Here is a 16,932-nt window from a genome sequence, read left to right as displayed (position 1 = left end):
TTCATTTATTATCACCATAATGATTATTTGCACCATTGTCAAATAGATATTTTTTAAAGCTAGGCAAATAAAGTTTGACTGCACTCAGCAGACAGCAAATGGAGTGATCTCCTTTAGTGATTCATAGCAATTTGACAGTGCAGGAATTCCTCTTTGCTAGTGGAGTGTGTTTTTAAGTGAGGAATAACAAGTGGTTTTGAATTGCTTTGTAATGAGGTTACATACTCCTCATCATGGACTGAAAGATGCGTTGTTTTTTTTTTAGCTTACAGGAATGCAGGTTAAGTGATGATTCTCTACAAAAAGAATCCAAGGAAAATGAAGACTTTTAATGGAGAAACGAAAAACAATCGCGTAACATGTTTTTTTATGCCTCCGCAACGAAGTGGCCGGAGGCATTATGTTTTCGGGTCGTCCGTCCGTCCGTCCGTCCGTACGTCCGTCCGTCCCGTTTTGTTTTTGTCGATATCTCAAGAACCGTGTGGTGGTTTTACATCAAACTTGGTATGAGGGTATATCCTTGGGGGATAATACTTTGTGTGGATTTTAGGGTCACAGGGTCAAAGGTCAAAGGTCACAGGTTATTTTGTGAAAAAAAAAAGTGAAATTTCATGTTTTTCTCCATATCTCGCAAATGGTTCAAGGTATCTTCATGGAACTTAGTATATATGCTTGTACTGATGGGCAGTGATTATCTAGGGAAGTTGGGGGTCATGGGTCAAAGGTCAGGGGGTCAAAGGTCGAGGTCAACTCCTCAAAATATCACTACTTTCCTTTAAATGCAATATGCCTGAAGGTTTTTTTTTTTTTTTAACTTGATGTATGGCATGTATTACCCAATATATATTTTTGGGGAAGTTTCTTGCCTAAAGGTCAAAGGTCAAAAGGTAAAAGGTCAAGTGAAAGTGCTAAATTGCACTTTTTCCTCCATATCTCGAAAGTAACTCAAGGTATCATCATGAAACTTACATATTTATGCATGTTCAACCTAACAGTGATTCTCTTTGGAACTGTGAGGTCAAAGGTCAAAGACCAGGTTTAGATAATGCTATTTTCCCATTTGATACTGAAATTATACTTTTTCTCAATACCTTGAAAATTACTCAATGCATAAACTTATAAAAGGGTCAAAAGTCAAGTAAAAATCATCAATTCCCCAAATACCTGCACTTTTACATTTTAATCATTCATCCAATTGAACCTAGTTCTAGGAAAGTGAACATTAAGCACATTTGTGTCAAACCTGTCATTTTAATATTTTGCCAATTGTGTGAAACTGTCATCACACATTGTCAAGACATTGTACTATAGACCTATTAGGAAAACCATGCATTATGGCGGAGGCATATCAGTAGCCGTAGCGATATATCTAGTTATGCTAGTCACCTAGGAAAGTTATAGTCAATTGTTGGCTTGCCAGAAGTAAAAACATACATGTACATTGTAGTTATGTACAATTATCAGCTATATAGGACGTTTTAGCGGCGCATTAAAAACGCTTATTGTTGTCCGCTCAATTTTTACCGTTCAATATCAGAGCATATTGAACGAAACACATAGGCCAATGTATTAATTCTCCATAGGCTACCGTTGTTTCTTGCCGTTCAAGATAACACCATATTCAATTCTGTCTCGTCTATTGCGCGAGCGCTTGCTGAATGCCCAAACGCTTGCTACTAGTGCGCGTCATTTTGTTACAATTCACAAGCACGCAGACATCTTGCTAGTTACTTGTTTCATACGCAGTTTTAGGGGCTTCCCCTTTTCAGTGCTAGGATGTGACTGCCAAGTCAACTTCAAAGACGAGTAGAAGCCCGGTAATTTTGAGCAGTTTATGCTTGCTCCTCTTGATTGTATAGATGATAATAATTATATTGGAAGGCCTTGATTCATGGAATATCAGGGATTATACATCACATGTATGGAATCTTGCCATCTGATTGGATGAATGCTGGTCACATGACATTCAGAGGAATCGGCTATCCAACGCTCACACTCAATGGCAGTGCAATAGTCGACTATTGAACGATACAAGCGAGCCGGCAGTGCAATAGACCCTAGGACACACTGAACTTATGTATCGTACAGCTAGCTGGCATTGATGCATACGTGCACCCGCAGGGTTTGCGCTGCGCCAGTGCAGCACGCAACAACCGGTTCACCAGTCCACCATGTGTACCATACCACTACTGGTCACCACGTACCCACGCACGTCGCATGGCCATGCCACTACGTTATCATGGCTACGTAGACCTACCTCTTTTCACCCGAGCTTTGTTCTCGTCTCTGATGAGGATCTCAGCGCATTGCTAATCATGAGTGAAATGCAGCAGCAAATACTAAGAAAGTGATCAAATACAGTATGCTTTACATAGAGGTAAGCAGACTCTCTAGACCTAGCTATATAGGGTATAGTTAGACCTTTTTTTCAAGACCTAGGGGGCCTACCAGAGATCGAGCCAGTGGCAGTACGTTACGTAGCTAGTTGGCCTAACGTTAGGTGTAGGCTTTTGCATAGTTCTCGATCTACCTATTTAGGGTTAAAGCATATCTATTTTTGGTCCAAACTCTAGACCATGCCTAGATATTTTGATATCATGTGTTGTATAAAACAAATATTCAATGTTTATCATTCGTGCGACGGTACCGAATATTACATTCGGTGCAAGTTTAACCGTTCTTCGCGTCATTGAATAGAACGGTTAAACTTGCACGCTCATGTAATATTCGGAACCATCGCACTCATAAACATTGAATATTTGTATAATATTGCACTCGTTAGGGTCAATATTGCACTCATCTTTGATTCGTGCAATATTGGCCCTAACTCGTGCAATATTCACTGGTATCCCATTCATAGCCATCCAATATAATATAGTTACGTAGCATCCATATTTCATGTGATTTTATGGAGACTGATCACACGTGAAATAGTTAACATGGAAATTTTGCAAAGCCATGAATAATGTGAATGTATTATACGTGTGCATCTCAACTTTTTTAATTCAAGGCCCACTTTGGCTCCTACTCTTATATATATATATATATTTTTTTTTTTAGGCCAAGTTAGATGAAATATCCTTCTTTTTTTATGTCAGTTTTGGTTGAGAAGCATGGTCTTATACCGCTTGATATTTGTGTAAAACTTTTGATCTCAATATCCACTATGTACTGTAAAACGAGGAATTTTCGCGTGCATATTAATTTCGCGAATTTCGCGAGCACCAAGATTCGCAAAATTAAAATGCACGCGAAAGTTCTTGTCTACACTATATGCATTGAATGCCAGTGGCAGTTTGCGAAAATTTCATGCCGCGAAAAAGGCCGTCGGCTCCAATTCGCGAAAAATTCATGGCACGAATATATCATGTTTTACAGTACCTCCCCTTATCAACTGTTAACATGATGAAGGTGAAGATGGGTCAGTCTCTTCATGAGAGCTTCAGCGTTGATGGCTGAATATTGTGGAGGTAAATGGTGTGTGTTCAAATCGAGAATTTACTAATTTCAGATGATGTACCAATAGAGATGAGCTTCTACTCCAGTATCCCAAAACTGTTGTTCACTGTCGGGTTGTTGTGCTGTGTTGAATCCCAAAATACCCACCAGACAAGACGCCGCCCACCGATGCCAAGAGTGCCCAGAGTCTTCCCTCGAAACCCGCCAAGGGGGCTGATGAGGATGAGGAGCAGCTGGAGATCGATAGGCCGGACAGCCCTCCGGGGTCGGAGTTCATCAGCGACGCCTTCAACTCAGAGTTGGATGAGGCCGACCTCAAGAAGGGCATGGAGCAGCTTGGAATGGACAAGAAAGGTGGGACATGGTCGCATCACTTCGACTTTTGTTCTTGCAGGGCTAACTGTGCAATACAGTCCCACCTCACATGTGTGTCACACGTCTCCTTCAGCAAAGATTATGGTCCCGTTTGATGCCAACCTGTCAGTATATGACTTTTTTGAAAGTATGTAAATTCATCATGACTAGAAGACGATGACCAAACTCATAGTATTTGCTGGCCCCCCATAATGTTTGATATGCTCGCTTGAATTTGCAACAATCTTTCAGTTGTCTCAACTACAATGTATAATGACTACCATACACATTTTACTTTTACACATGTTTGTATATTGTAGCTTCCTGTGATTTGTGGCCTGCCTGTAGGAATTTTTGACTATCTTGCAATTTTCCAGGGATGTTTTTTACTGTTGCTCTACAAGACAAAGGAACCAGGCCTGGAGTTGAATCTATCATCACCCCCCCCCCCCATAACATCTATGTAATACTTTGCACATCAAAACATCTGTTGGTACCTGCATACCTTCTCCACTATTAGAGTCATATGTGTTGGTGTTTTTATTATCATGCTCTAAAAAATGAAAGTGAAATATCTAAAGTAGAATAGTTAATTTGCTGAAACCTTATGAAAGAAAAAAATACTGTTTATTTCAGAAAATATTTCTCTCTCCATGTGTCTCTGCATCTTATATTTATTGCAAGAAGATTAGGAAATGAAAAAAGTAAAATGATTTTGACAAATGAACAATATCATTGCATACAAGACACAAACAATTCATGACACAGTGTACTACACAGACCTGTGATTGACAGATTGTCCAAGCCACGACTAAGAGTAGGCTTATTACAGATCACTACATTTGTTATCTGGATCACATAAGCTTGACATCAAGACTTTGAATCCATTTTGTATTGTATCTAATGATTTTTTTTTTCCTAGGGTAGCTGTGTGTGTGTGGTTTTTTTTTTTTTGCATTCTTTTAGTGGAACAAACTGCACACACGTTGACAATTGCATCAGATGTTACAGGGGCGGATCCAGGAATTCCGTATAGAGGCACCTTTACAAAATTAAAGGAGGCGCACACACCCCATTTTTTTTCTTTTTCTTTCTTTTATCTTTAACAAGAAATAAAGAGAGGGTGAGTGCCCAGTGCGCCCCCCTCTGGATCTGCCACTGTGCTAAATGCTTGCATAAACACTAATTTAGTAATTACGTTCTCAGCAAAGGTCTGTAGTAGATGTGTTACAGTTCTCACTAAAGCATTAAAAAGTCTAACCCAACTTGGTATCTTTTCTCGACCCCACTCCTCATATCAATCACAGATGAAGAAGTCACAGAAGATGTACCAGAGTGGGAGAAAGAGCTTCAACAGGAATTACAGGTAAGTTAGTGGACATTGACGTTGCAACAAATTGATTAGAAACATTGTAATTTCATTGTGATCTCTACCTCTTCGTATCAGAATATAATTTACTGCACCATGTGATCATGCTTCTGTGATGTTGATGGTGGTGCTGTTTTTGTTGACGTTGACATTTGATTTGTATGCCTCAGCTCAACTTTTTACTACACACAAATTATTTCACGTAGCAAAAAAGCTGCTAAAAACTGCTTATCGAGGAGCGGCAAGCCAATGGAGTAAAATGGAGTCAAAAGGGGCCTGAGCTTTCGATCCTAGCAGAATCTTCATCAGAGGCAAAATGACAAACGGCAGGAAAAGCAATCTCATGTATTAAAAGGACTACACACAACAAGAACAGTCAGGGGAGGGCTATAGGGACATAGAACAAAGAAAACAAAAGGGATGGGTTGGAAGTCATGGGCAAGGAGCCCAACAGGTAAAGGGAGGGGGATTAGAAGCAGAAGGGTGGACAGACAAAAGGTAGAGGTGGACCACTGATGATCCCAAACATCAAAGGGGGCAACCTATGAAGGATAAGGATGAATAGGGAGGCAACATCAAACAAGACAAGGAACAACAGGAGGATAAAGAATAGGAAAAAAGTGAAATAGCAAAGCATAAGTGACGGTGTGGGGACCATGAGGAGCTGAACAAGCAGCAAGCCCTAACCTGGTATTATCTATACATGCACATATGTACACAAACAAATACAAGTGTATGTATGTGTAGGTGGAAAAGGGCTATATAAAAGAGACTCTGTCAAGAGGAAGGAATTAATCAGTAATAAAAAGGTGTGCATTATGAACATGCGCAAAGAATGGCAAAAAAAAAAATGTTAATAGTCATTTCCCTCCTGGATATTGAGGCCATGGGTTGGATTGTGTGAAGTCAATTCATCCAGAGCTTTGCTCTGCTGGTTTGGACTGTGTCTGGATGAATGTCCGATGATTCAATGCCCTGTAGAATCATGTCAGTGATGGAGTGAATGGGACTTGAAATGGTGGCCCACTGGAGTATCGAGCTTGGCTGTGTTGACTGTATGTGTCAATAGAAGTGTCAAATGAATTTCATAAGAGTAATGACAAGGCAATAGACTGAGTTTGTATAAACATGATATAATCGTGTACATGAGTCAAATATGATATCAAATGCTATCATTTCTGTGAACTGCAGCTTCCCAGAAGTTGTAGATTATGATTGGATTTGATGGATAAATACTGGAAAGGGTCAGAGTGCATTTAATAGACAAATTACCTTTAGGATGGAAGTCACATGTATGGTTGAGTTTATTGTACTATTTACCTGGGAAACATGAGCTACCGTAGGTTCAGCGTGGCTCGTTAAACTTTAAATACAAAAGCATACAATCTTTGTGTGCTTGTGTTGGTTAGTCCTCGATTTTATTGCTCTAAAATGTTCATGTGTGCATTTATAAGAAATGTCTGAAATAATTATAAAAATATCCATCTTTTTAGTTAAACTCAAGGCTTAAGTGAGATATTGCAATCACTTACCATCTGTCGTGCATTGTGTGTGGTGCGTCGTGTATTGTGTGTAAACTTCTTACATTTTCATGTTCTTCTTGGAAACCTGTGACAGATTTTCACCAAACTTGACAGGTAGCATCCCTAGGGGGATAGGATCTCAATTTATTCAATTGAGCCCCAAGAAATCTTTACAAATCTTCTTCTCTCTAGAACCAGAAGTGATTGAGCTATTAAGTTAATCCTATGAGTAAACTTTGATGACTGCGGGTCAAGTTTGTTCATGGCGGATCCACGCGTGCCCCAATGGGCCCAGAGGGGGTTCAAATTGGGGCCAAAATTTTACATTTTCATGTTCTTGAAATCATATGGACAAATTTTCACCAAACTTACACTGTATTCTAGCTCGTATTATCACTTGGATGATAGATTAATGATGTACAAATGAGCACCATTCCCTTAAACTTGGGGTACAAAATCTCCTTCTACAGTAGATTAGTGACTGCAGTTTTAAGTTCTCAGGTAATAATCTGCAAGAATGCATAGAAAGTGAACTTGTGATATTCAGGTGAGCATGATATATAATAATAATTAGGTCTTATTTATCCAGGGTAGCCTCTTCAGTGTTGCCACTGCTCTACCAGAGGGCCCTGCTATTATTATTACCCTAGTGTTGCCTAGTACCCATTTATACACCTGTGTCGAGAGAGATATGGTGGGTAAAACATCTTGTCCAAGGACGTAAGCGCTGGGGGGGATTCGAACTCGGGTCCTCCGATCAAGAGTCGGAAGTCATATCGACTATGCCACAGTGCCCCCATTAATGATAATAATTGTGATAATAATCTGCAAGAATGCATAGAAGGTGAACTTGTTATATTCAGGTGAGCATGATGCTTCCTCTTATTATTACAGCTTGAGAGAGTCTTGGTCAATGCTGCCCTCTATGTTCTGGCATCTTTAGGCTCCTGAGTTACATCAAATTTGAATATGATATGCAGTCTACCAACGACATTTCATACTGATTTCATTGAAATGTGATCTGGATGTGCTCCATGGGAAAATCCATACAAACATATATCTATTTTAGTTTGTTTGCATGAGTTACAATATGTATTTTTTTCTCTTTTTACTATTTTTATTTTTCTGCTCTTGGCCAAGACTACACTGTAGGCTGGGGTCAGGGGATGCACATCAAAGACTGACTGTATGTGACATGGTTTTTTAAATTGCTTACAGTGTAAATATCATGGTTTAGAGGGCCACTGCATAAACACTGACAGAATTTGACAATGCATGTACATGGTATGTGATACTGGTGTATGATATTTATAAGGACATGCAGGGGCACTTTAGCCGAGTCGATTGCATTACCATAGTGTAGCTAGTCTACAGATTCTTTACCACTTTACAGTAGGATGAGAGAGCTCATTACCATAGTGTGTTACAATATAACACATTCCACCCTGTTCCTACTCTAGGTTTGTTCCCATGTTTCATATCAGAATGTTACAGGTGAAATGTGCAAAATTGTAAATACACACTATACATGTACATGGTGTATGTATGATAGTGGCCAAAAGAAGTAGCATGCTTCCCACAAAATTTACAGTTAGACTTGCAGTGTGATAGTCTAGATCCTGGACTGTGTTTTTGTTTATCACTATCAATTTTCCTGGCATTCAAGTGTAAAATTTGTAAATTTGATAGCAGTCTAGATAATAGATTACAGATAGTAACATTATATCGTCGCTGGGGTGACAAGACCTTGTATCTGCAAATTTGGTGAAAATGACTTTTTTGGATTAATGGTCAAATGTTGGCATGGCTCAACACTAACTTTTTTGTTTGGTGGCCCGGTGGGTCCTCCGATCAAGAGTCGGAAGTCATATCCACTATGCCACAGTGCCCCCATTAATGATAATAATTGTGATAATAATCTGCAAGAATGCATAGAAGGTGAACTTGTAATATTCAGGTGAGCATGATGCTTCCTCTTATTATTACAGCTTGAGAGAGTCTTGGTCAATGCTGCCCTCTATGTTCTGGCATCTTTAGGCTCCTGAGTTACATCAAATTTGAATATGATATGCAGTCTACCAACGACATTTCATACTGATTTCATTGAAATGTGATCTGGATGTGCTCCATGGGAAAATCCATACAAACATATATCTATTTTAGTTTGTTTGCATGAGTTACAATATGTATTTTTTTCTCTTTTTACTATTTTTATTTTTCTGCTCTTGGCCAAGACTACACTGTAGGCTGGGGTCAGGGGATGCACATCAAAGACTGACTGTATGTGACATGGTTTTTTAAATTGCTTACAGTGTAAATATCATGGTTTAGAGGGCCACTGCATAAACACTGACAGAATTTGACAATGCATGTACATGGTATATGATACTGGTGTATGATATTTATAAGGACATGCAGGGGCACTTTAGCCGAGTCGATTGCATTACCATAGTGTAGCTAGTCTACAGATTCTTTACCACTTTACAGTAGGATGAGAGAGCTCATTACCATAGTGTGTTACAATATAACACATTCCACCCTGTTCCCACTCTAGGTTTGTTCCCATGTTTCATATCAGAATGTTACAGGTGAAATGTGCAAAATTGTAAATACACACTGTTGTGTACATGGCGTATGTATGATAGTGGCCAAAAGAAGTAGCATGCTTCCAACAAAATTTACATTTAGACTTGCAGTGTGATAGTCTAGATTCTGGACTGTGTTTTTGTTTAAATCAAAATGTCCTGGCATTCAATACAATTATTAAATTTGATAGCAGTCTAGATAATAGACTTTATATTCCACATACTAAGAATGTTGCAATAGGACTGGACCAGAGCTGATCACGTGATGAAGCGTAGTTTTGCCCATCACATCACCTGAGAAGAAAAGTTCGTCACACTCTATGTTGATAGTCCCTTTTGTTTCGCTGATCTCCACACAGTCCACGCAGTCCTAATGCAAGATGAGTACGCGCGAAATAAAAGTGCGTTGCACTGTGAACTATCATGTGACCTAGGTCACTTGATAGTACACAGTGCAACGCACTTTCACTTCGGTGCCGCGTGGTGCGCGCAGCAAATTCATTGTTTTGTCATCTACGCGCACACGTAGCCTAATCCCTAAGGATACCTAAAGACAGCTAAAACGGTTTCAGATGTGGAATAAAATGGGAATTTCCAGGACCCTAGATGTGGAATATAAAGCAAATAATCAACTTTTAGTTTCAGGCAATGAGACAAACTATCACTTCCTCGGCTATCTGAATGTGTACGCTATCTTTCCTCAGCTGCGCTTCGGAAAGATAGCTACATCCAGATCGCCTCGGAAGTGATAGTTTGTCCCATTACCTTCACCAACGTTGATTATTTGCTTAATATATGTGATGGTGATGCAGCTCAAGTATGTTAGCACATAAGGTGTAAATGTGATCATGTGTGTCCTGTCAAGGAAGACGCTGTTTTGTCCGTCTTGCATCATGTTCACCTTATATTGATGTTGAAATCGGATATTGCCATTTGAGAAAGCAGGAAGGCAGTGCAAAACAGAGTAGATTTTCATATCAGCCAGTGTGCATATCTGGGTTCAGTCAGGTGGTATAACCACAGCTGCATGGTAGAAATCTCAATCAATTCATTATGATAGACATTAATTGTTTTCTTCGAGGTCCTGGGTACATTATGTACCAAACATGGTTTCCTGCAATGGAGAGTTTCTGTGATCATGGGTTAATAAGGATTTGTACACTCTGCTGTGTAAGCTTTTATTTTCATGAGGGTTTAGTTATTGCCAATTGTGAATCACTGTTGGACCGTGAATTTAACAACATGCAAAAATGTCGCCTTGCCCTAGGGTAATACAATGTAGTGCACTTTAATGATAGCCTTGGTGTCAATTCACAAAAACAACATCTTGCAAAAATGTAGGGCACTATGTGACCTCCTCATCTGCGAAAATATAAGGAAAAAAAAAAAAAAAAAAAAAGCTTACACAGTAGGCCTACTCTGCACGTTCTACTGCCCTCTCCCATTCACGTACATACACACACACACAATACACATGTATACAATGTAGGCCCCTACATGCACACAGTCACACAGACACATGCATGGTAGCACGTACATTATGAGTTTATGTCATTATATACAGTAGAGGATGAGTATAGACTGCTCAGGACTGGAACATTACATTATCCAGTCGATGGATAACATGGTGGTTGTTGTTAGTTTCATCTTCTGTCTTTTTGTTTGGTGTATTTTTTTTTTCCTTACAACAACCAGTACTTATGAGATTTTAATGACCAGTAATGCAATCATGTGAGTAATATGCCTGTTTCAGAGTGGTTTAATTTTGCAATATATTTTCTACCTCATCCTTCAGAAATCATAGCTTCAGGAGTATAGCCTTCATATTGTTGATGACTTCTCTTCTTGTTTTATTTGCTTTTTATGTATTGATTCTATGTCACATGACCAATGAGGAGGCATAAAAGTAATGAGCAAAGTTAAGAAAAGTTTTGACGGACTGATCATTGAGGATTACGTGTCTTGCCTACATGGTAGATCACAACTACTGCTGGCAACAGACTTGAACCAGGGACCTCAAGGTGTAGAGTCTGTGGTCTCAACCACTGGGCCTCAATGGCCCATCTTGTTGAATACTTCCCGAATTGTGCACAGATTGTGAAGTCCTGAAGGTTGTTTTTGACATGAATGTTGGAGGGGGGGGGGGGGAGCAGGCAAGTCTAGGCAGGTATCTATTTATTTTCCCTTACTTGAGTATCTAATGATAAGTCATGCAGTTTTACATGAATATTACACCTACTGTACATGTCCTGACAAGGACAGTTTGGCAGAAGAAATTTCTTCCTTAAATTTTGTCTGTTGTTTGATGCAAATTATTTTTCAGGTATGCTTGTAAGTTTGTTTGTTTTGTTTTGATAAGAAAGAATGTCTCCAATAAGGGCAAGGCTGCCCCCTCCCCCTATCTATTATTGTCTACTATCTGATCCAAATTAGTTTCAAAACTATATTTGTTTTGTTTTGATACGATATAATATACTCCAATAGGGAGAACAATCTCTCCTCTCTCCTTCTTTCCCCATCCCTCTTTCTCTCTGATAAATGGGTGAGGTCTATTATTCAAGTCAACCCCCCATTATCAAGGCACACATTCCATTGCATCATCATTCATTATGTATGTACTGAGACAAAACATAATATACAGTCATGAATTACATACATGCATTTCAAGTACAAAGTACAGTGTACATGGCACGGTGCATACATGTACTTCATGTAAACACTGCCTTCTGCCAATTAGCTGTCAGGGCTTGTTTATTTGGGCCATGTCAAAGAGCGATGCCCTTTAATGCACCTGCACCATCCAGACCGTGGGGGGAGAGTTCTCCAGAGCACGCCGGCCCTGGGTTTCCCCAGTGTTTAGGTCGCACGAGTTGGTTGTGGGGATGCCCTGCAGCCAGTGTGATTTGATACTCAGTGACAGATGTAACAAGTAGTGTACACCCTATACCTACACTCACTGACAGATCACCTTATACATGTAGGCTCTCTGTCATCCGAAATACAGTATGTAGCCACGCACATGTATGTATACTGCATGAACCATATCTTTTGCTTTGCTTTTATCCAGTGTAGTTTTTACAATATCACAGCTTAAAGGGATAGTATAGTATTGGTGGAGATGAGGATTTAGCTTGTAACTTTTTGCAAGATACCAAGCAACCACTTTAGCACAGAGCATGCCATTCTAAGAAGAATTCAAAGTTTATGTGATGAAAATTGGTTTTGCTGACCACATCCAAACACAAAGTAAAACAAAGTGATCATAATAAAAAGTGGGTCCCACCTTTTATTAGGATCAATCTGTTTTTGGATATCTTGGCCATTTCAAAACCAATTTTCATCAAATAAACATTGAATTCCTCTTGGAATCATTTGCTCTTTCATATTTCATAAGAAGTTTCTCATTATCTCGCCAAAGTGTTAGAAACCTGAAGCTAGGTCTCAGCCAAATCTATACAATCCCTTTAACTGGTATTCACAGAGTTGACAGCAGGAGACATGTTTCCTCCCATAACACAAACAAGAATTATACAATGAATGTCTTCTCAAAAATGGGAGCTTTCTAACTTTTTCTTGCAAAGGGATTCTACTTTAATATTTCCCATTTGCTATAGTGTCTTTATCTATCATGAATGAACCGCGCCATGTGTTCTGAAGGCTTGAGAAGGGATCAGAACTTTGTAGGCGGGATGTAGAGTCTGTGTCAAGGTTTACCGGATGCATCATATTTTGGGAATGTCTGCCAATCTCTTCATATCTTTTTATCAATAAGATCCAGACTAAAGATAATTGCTTAAACTAGGTATTAACCCGTTGAAGATGAGTCCCGAGTATACTTGGGCAGGTGTCTATGGGAAATGCATGTTGTAGCAAAATCAGTCCATCCTCAATGGGTTAAGAGTGTATTGTGAAAAGGAAATTTTGAAGTTTGGATAAAAGGCTAAAGTCAATTCTGAAAGGGGTTCACTGTTTACACTGTATTGGAGAAGTGCTGCCCCCAGAAGTTGTTTCATGGAGCTCAGATCAAGGAATCAAATGCCAAGGTTGTGTTATCAAAGTCAACATTTTTACAAAAACAAGAGAAGATTATTCCAGGGGTTTGTTCCTTAAAGTTTGTAACATAGCTGGAGCGTTACAGTGCAGCCCATTGATGACAAAAGCAACCTGCCATAAAGACCAATAAACTACCTAGTAGGTAAATAGAAAATGATAGTCCAGTACAGCATTAGTATACAAATAGGAAAAGGAGAATACAGCCTAAATTGCATTGTCAAGCTCTTCAAATTGGAATGTGGCTTTGTTGTTTATAGGGGCAGTCATACAATTTTCATGTTTGTAGTTTGCTTGATTGAGCTACCTGGTACATACATTGTACCTGCTATACACTTGGCTAACAACTGTTAAAAGTCCTCATTTCCAAGTTACATTTGTATTACAACTCTACAACTGTCATTGAATTGAAGTGAAGGATACAATTTCTGCTGTTTGACTTTGTTCATTTAACAATTATTGAAATTCCAAGTTAACTTTTTATGTTGAAATTATTTTTTTCCTTTTTTTTTTTTTCCAGAGCAATGCTTCCAATGTTTGCTAGATCTCCTCACAGGCATTGTGGCTCATCTTCTCTGATGTAGGCGTGTATATGTGAGGAAGATTAGTACATTGAACTTAATGCAAACTGCTTTAAGACCTGTTTGGCATATGCCATCCCGTTGTTTCACTGTTTTGCATAAGATTGATTACATTATTGGAGACTATAGGTCATGTGCCTGGAAATCATTTGACCTGAAGTCATGTGACTTGCAGTCATGTGACCATTGGCTCTTTTGATGGATGCTCTGCATTGTCATGCACAAATTTGATCAATGCCAAGTTACAGTGCATTTTTAGGAGGCAAAATGTTCAGTAACAAATAATGTCAGGGACAAACATGTCCAAAGCATTTAGATACATTGTAGGATAGCACAATTTTGTTACAATTAACCATTGTATCAAAAAGATTTTCTGAATGTTTGTCCATAGCATAGATTTCCAGAATTTTCTGTGCATGGTCCCCAATTCCCTGTGATGATACAACCACATTTGCATAGATAATCTTATCCATCGACTGGTATGGCTTCTGTCACCAACAGTGTTTTGTGTCACATGTTTTGCCTTACCTGGCTTTCTGCTGATGTAGATGTTGGGCAAGACGTATGTTGCCGATGTAGTGCCTTTAACTATTCTTGGCAGAACCTACCATATTGAGAAATAGGGTGTATGATGAATCACTGTGGCTAAGGAATAAAGACGCATATAGCTGTTTATTGCATGAATGCAAATTCATTGTACCATGAGGACCTGGCTAAAGTATTGTAGGTTCTGAATGTTATAATATGTGATGTTGCTGTCATTCTTGATCATTAAGACGAGGTGAAAAAGACATTAACAGGGCTCCCAACACTGGAAACTAGTTGAGAGTGAGACACCCATAGGCCAATGCTATAATTTAGGAGTCAAAATGAGTGAGATCAATAGAAATGCATGCATATGAAATAAAGTTTTAGAGTGAGAAAGGACCAAAATGTGTGAGTCTCACACTCAATGCGTGAGAGTTGGCAGCCCTGCATTAACCCTTTGCGGATGGGCTGATTTGGTACAACACACGTTCCCCATAGACACTTGCCCAAGTATACTTGGGACTTATCCTCAAGGGGTTAATAAGCTTGACAAGAGTGCTGCTCTCCATACTTAAAATACTAAATCTAATATTAACAAATGAAAATGATATCATATGGCATGATTCAGCTGCCAAAATTGCTATTCAAAGGCAGCCCTCTCATCTTAAATACTCTCTACCTTTAATTTCTTGCAAATATGTTTTTCCTTTTTCTTCTCTATGAAACTGAACAGCTGCATCAAAGCTGGAATACTATTTAGATTTTGAGACAATGTAGACTTAAATTTTGTTTTCATGATCAAACTTTATAATCATGAAATTCAGATTAACTTTCCAGGCAATGTGGACTTTGATTTGTTTTCATGATCATACATGCAATCATGAAAACAAATCAAAGTCCACATTGTCAGAGAAGCTAAATAATATTCCAACTTTGAGGCAGCTGTTTGGTTTCCTATGGGCCTGCCTTGTCAATGTAGGCCTCACACTTGTTTGTATTTGTTTCATTAGTCGCTTGTCTGGTGCTGATATTACCTTCACAATACATGTCATACCTGTTATGCGGATAATGATAGTTTTATCATGTGTTTAGCAGCATGTGCTGTTGTAAATACATGATTAGCAGTGGAACAGTCACCACTTGTAGCGAAATAGGAAATATGATACCAATTTATTATGACACTGAGCACACACACAGACACACAGACACACACACACAGACACACACGCACACTTACACACATACACACACTTGCATGAACAGCTGTTGAGAGTACAGTATCTCATCATATGTTGTCTATAGCTGCTTGTTAAAATCACACCAGAGAGGTGAGAGGAAAACCTCCCTGATCACACTGTCACTGAGATTAACTACCCAGGTTTTCATAAGTACAGTGTTCTGTGTTATTACTGTCATATGAGGACATGAATTTCTGCCTTTTTTGTTCATTGCCCCCCCCCCACCCCCCCCCCCCCCCCCCGCAAAATCAAACAGACAACCCCAGACATAAATGTCACCAAACAGACGTATGTAACCAATAAGAATCGACAATTATACTAAAAAAACACATTACTTTTAAAAAAGGGAAATTTGGCAGCAAATTTACTTTTGTGTGACACTGGAAATTAACAGAAAATAAAGGGTTTTAGTTTGACAAGTAATATGCTTATACAATGTATGTACAATGCTGACTACTGATTACTGTAAAAGTTATCCAATATTTTCGCATGACTGATTTTTTGTACTCAGCCAGGTAAGATGAGTTTCACATGTTTTTAATCCCGCAGAATCAAGACATCAACTAGTGGAACATATGGCAAGCTAAAATATTTGTGTGCGTTTATTTTTGCGCTAGTTTCTGGTTGCGCGAAATGTGTGAAAATTTGAACACCACAAAAATTTCCGCTTCTACAGTATACTACAAACCGTACATACCAATTTAATAAATGTATCAAGAGCTTATGTTGAGTTTGCATCTTAAAGGAACTGTACAGTACTGGTTGAGGTGAGGATTCAACTTATAACATTTTGCGAGATATTTGGAAACCACTCTATGAAATGTTAAAAAGCTTTTACAATTCTGAGGGGAATCAAAAGTTTATTTGATGAAAATAGGTTTTGAAATGGCTGAGATATCCAAAAACAATGTAAAACAAAGAGATCCTAATAAAAGTCGTGGCATGTAAATTTCATGATGATCGCTTCTTTGGATATCTTAACCATTTCAAGGCCAATTTTCATCAAATTAACATTGAAACCTTCTTGAAATTACATGCTTTTTCATTTTTCAAAATAGGTTTCTCATTATCTCACCCAAAAAATTTTATAAACCTAAATCCTCACCTCAACCAGTATTGTACAGTCCCTTTAATCATGAATACTTAAAGACATTCTCCATCATTCTAAGTTGTCCTTCTCGTGTCAAGCATGTTCATCAGAGAACGAGTCTCATTTGTTGTTTTTAATTCTTTCTCTAATCTCTG

At 38.7% G+C, this 16,932-nt stretch overlaps 1 protein-coding gene across 1 annotated transcript in view; it reads left to right on the top strand.

The window, feature by feature from the left end:
- Positions 1-16,932, top strand: part of LOC139713631 (synapse-associated protein 1-like) — a 35,126-nt gene that overhangs the window by 14,463 nt on the left and 3,731 nt on the right. Inside the window, exons 7-8 of the mRNA XM_071625339.1 lie at positions 3,610-3,813; positions 5,121-5,179. Coding sequence (XP_071481440.1) covers positions 3,610-3,813; positions 5,121-5,179 — 263 coding nt within the window. The remainder of the gene's footprint in view (positions 1-3,609; positions 3,814-5,120; positions 5,180-16,932) is intronic.

Source organism: Diadema antillarum, unplaced genomic scaffold, assembly GCF_040938485.1.
Source record: "Diadema antillarum isolate AM-2024a unplaced genomic scaffold, OU_Dant_1.0 seq00002018_RagTag, whole genome shotgun sequence".
Lineage (NCBI taxonomy): Eukaryota > Metazoa > Echinodermata > Echinoidea > Diadematoida > Diadematidae > Diadema > Diadema antillarum.
This window is presented reverse-complemented; position numbering and strand designations above follow the sequence as displayed.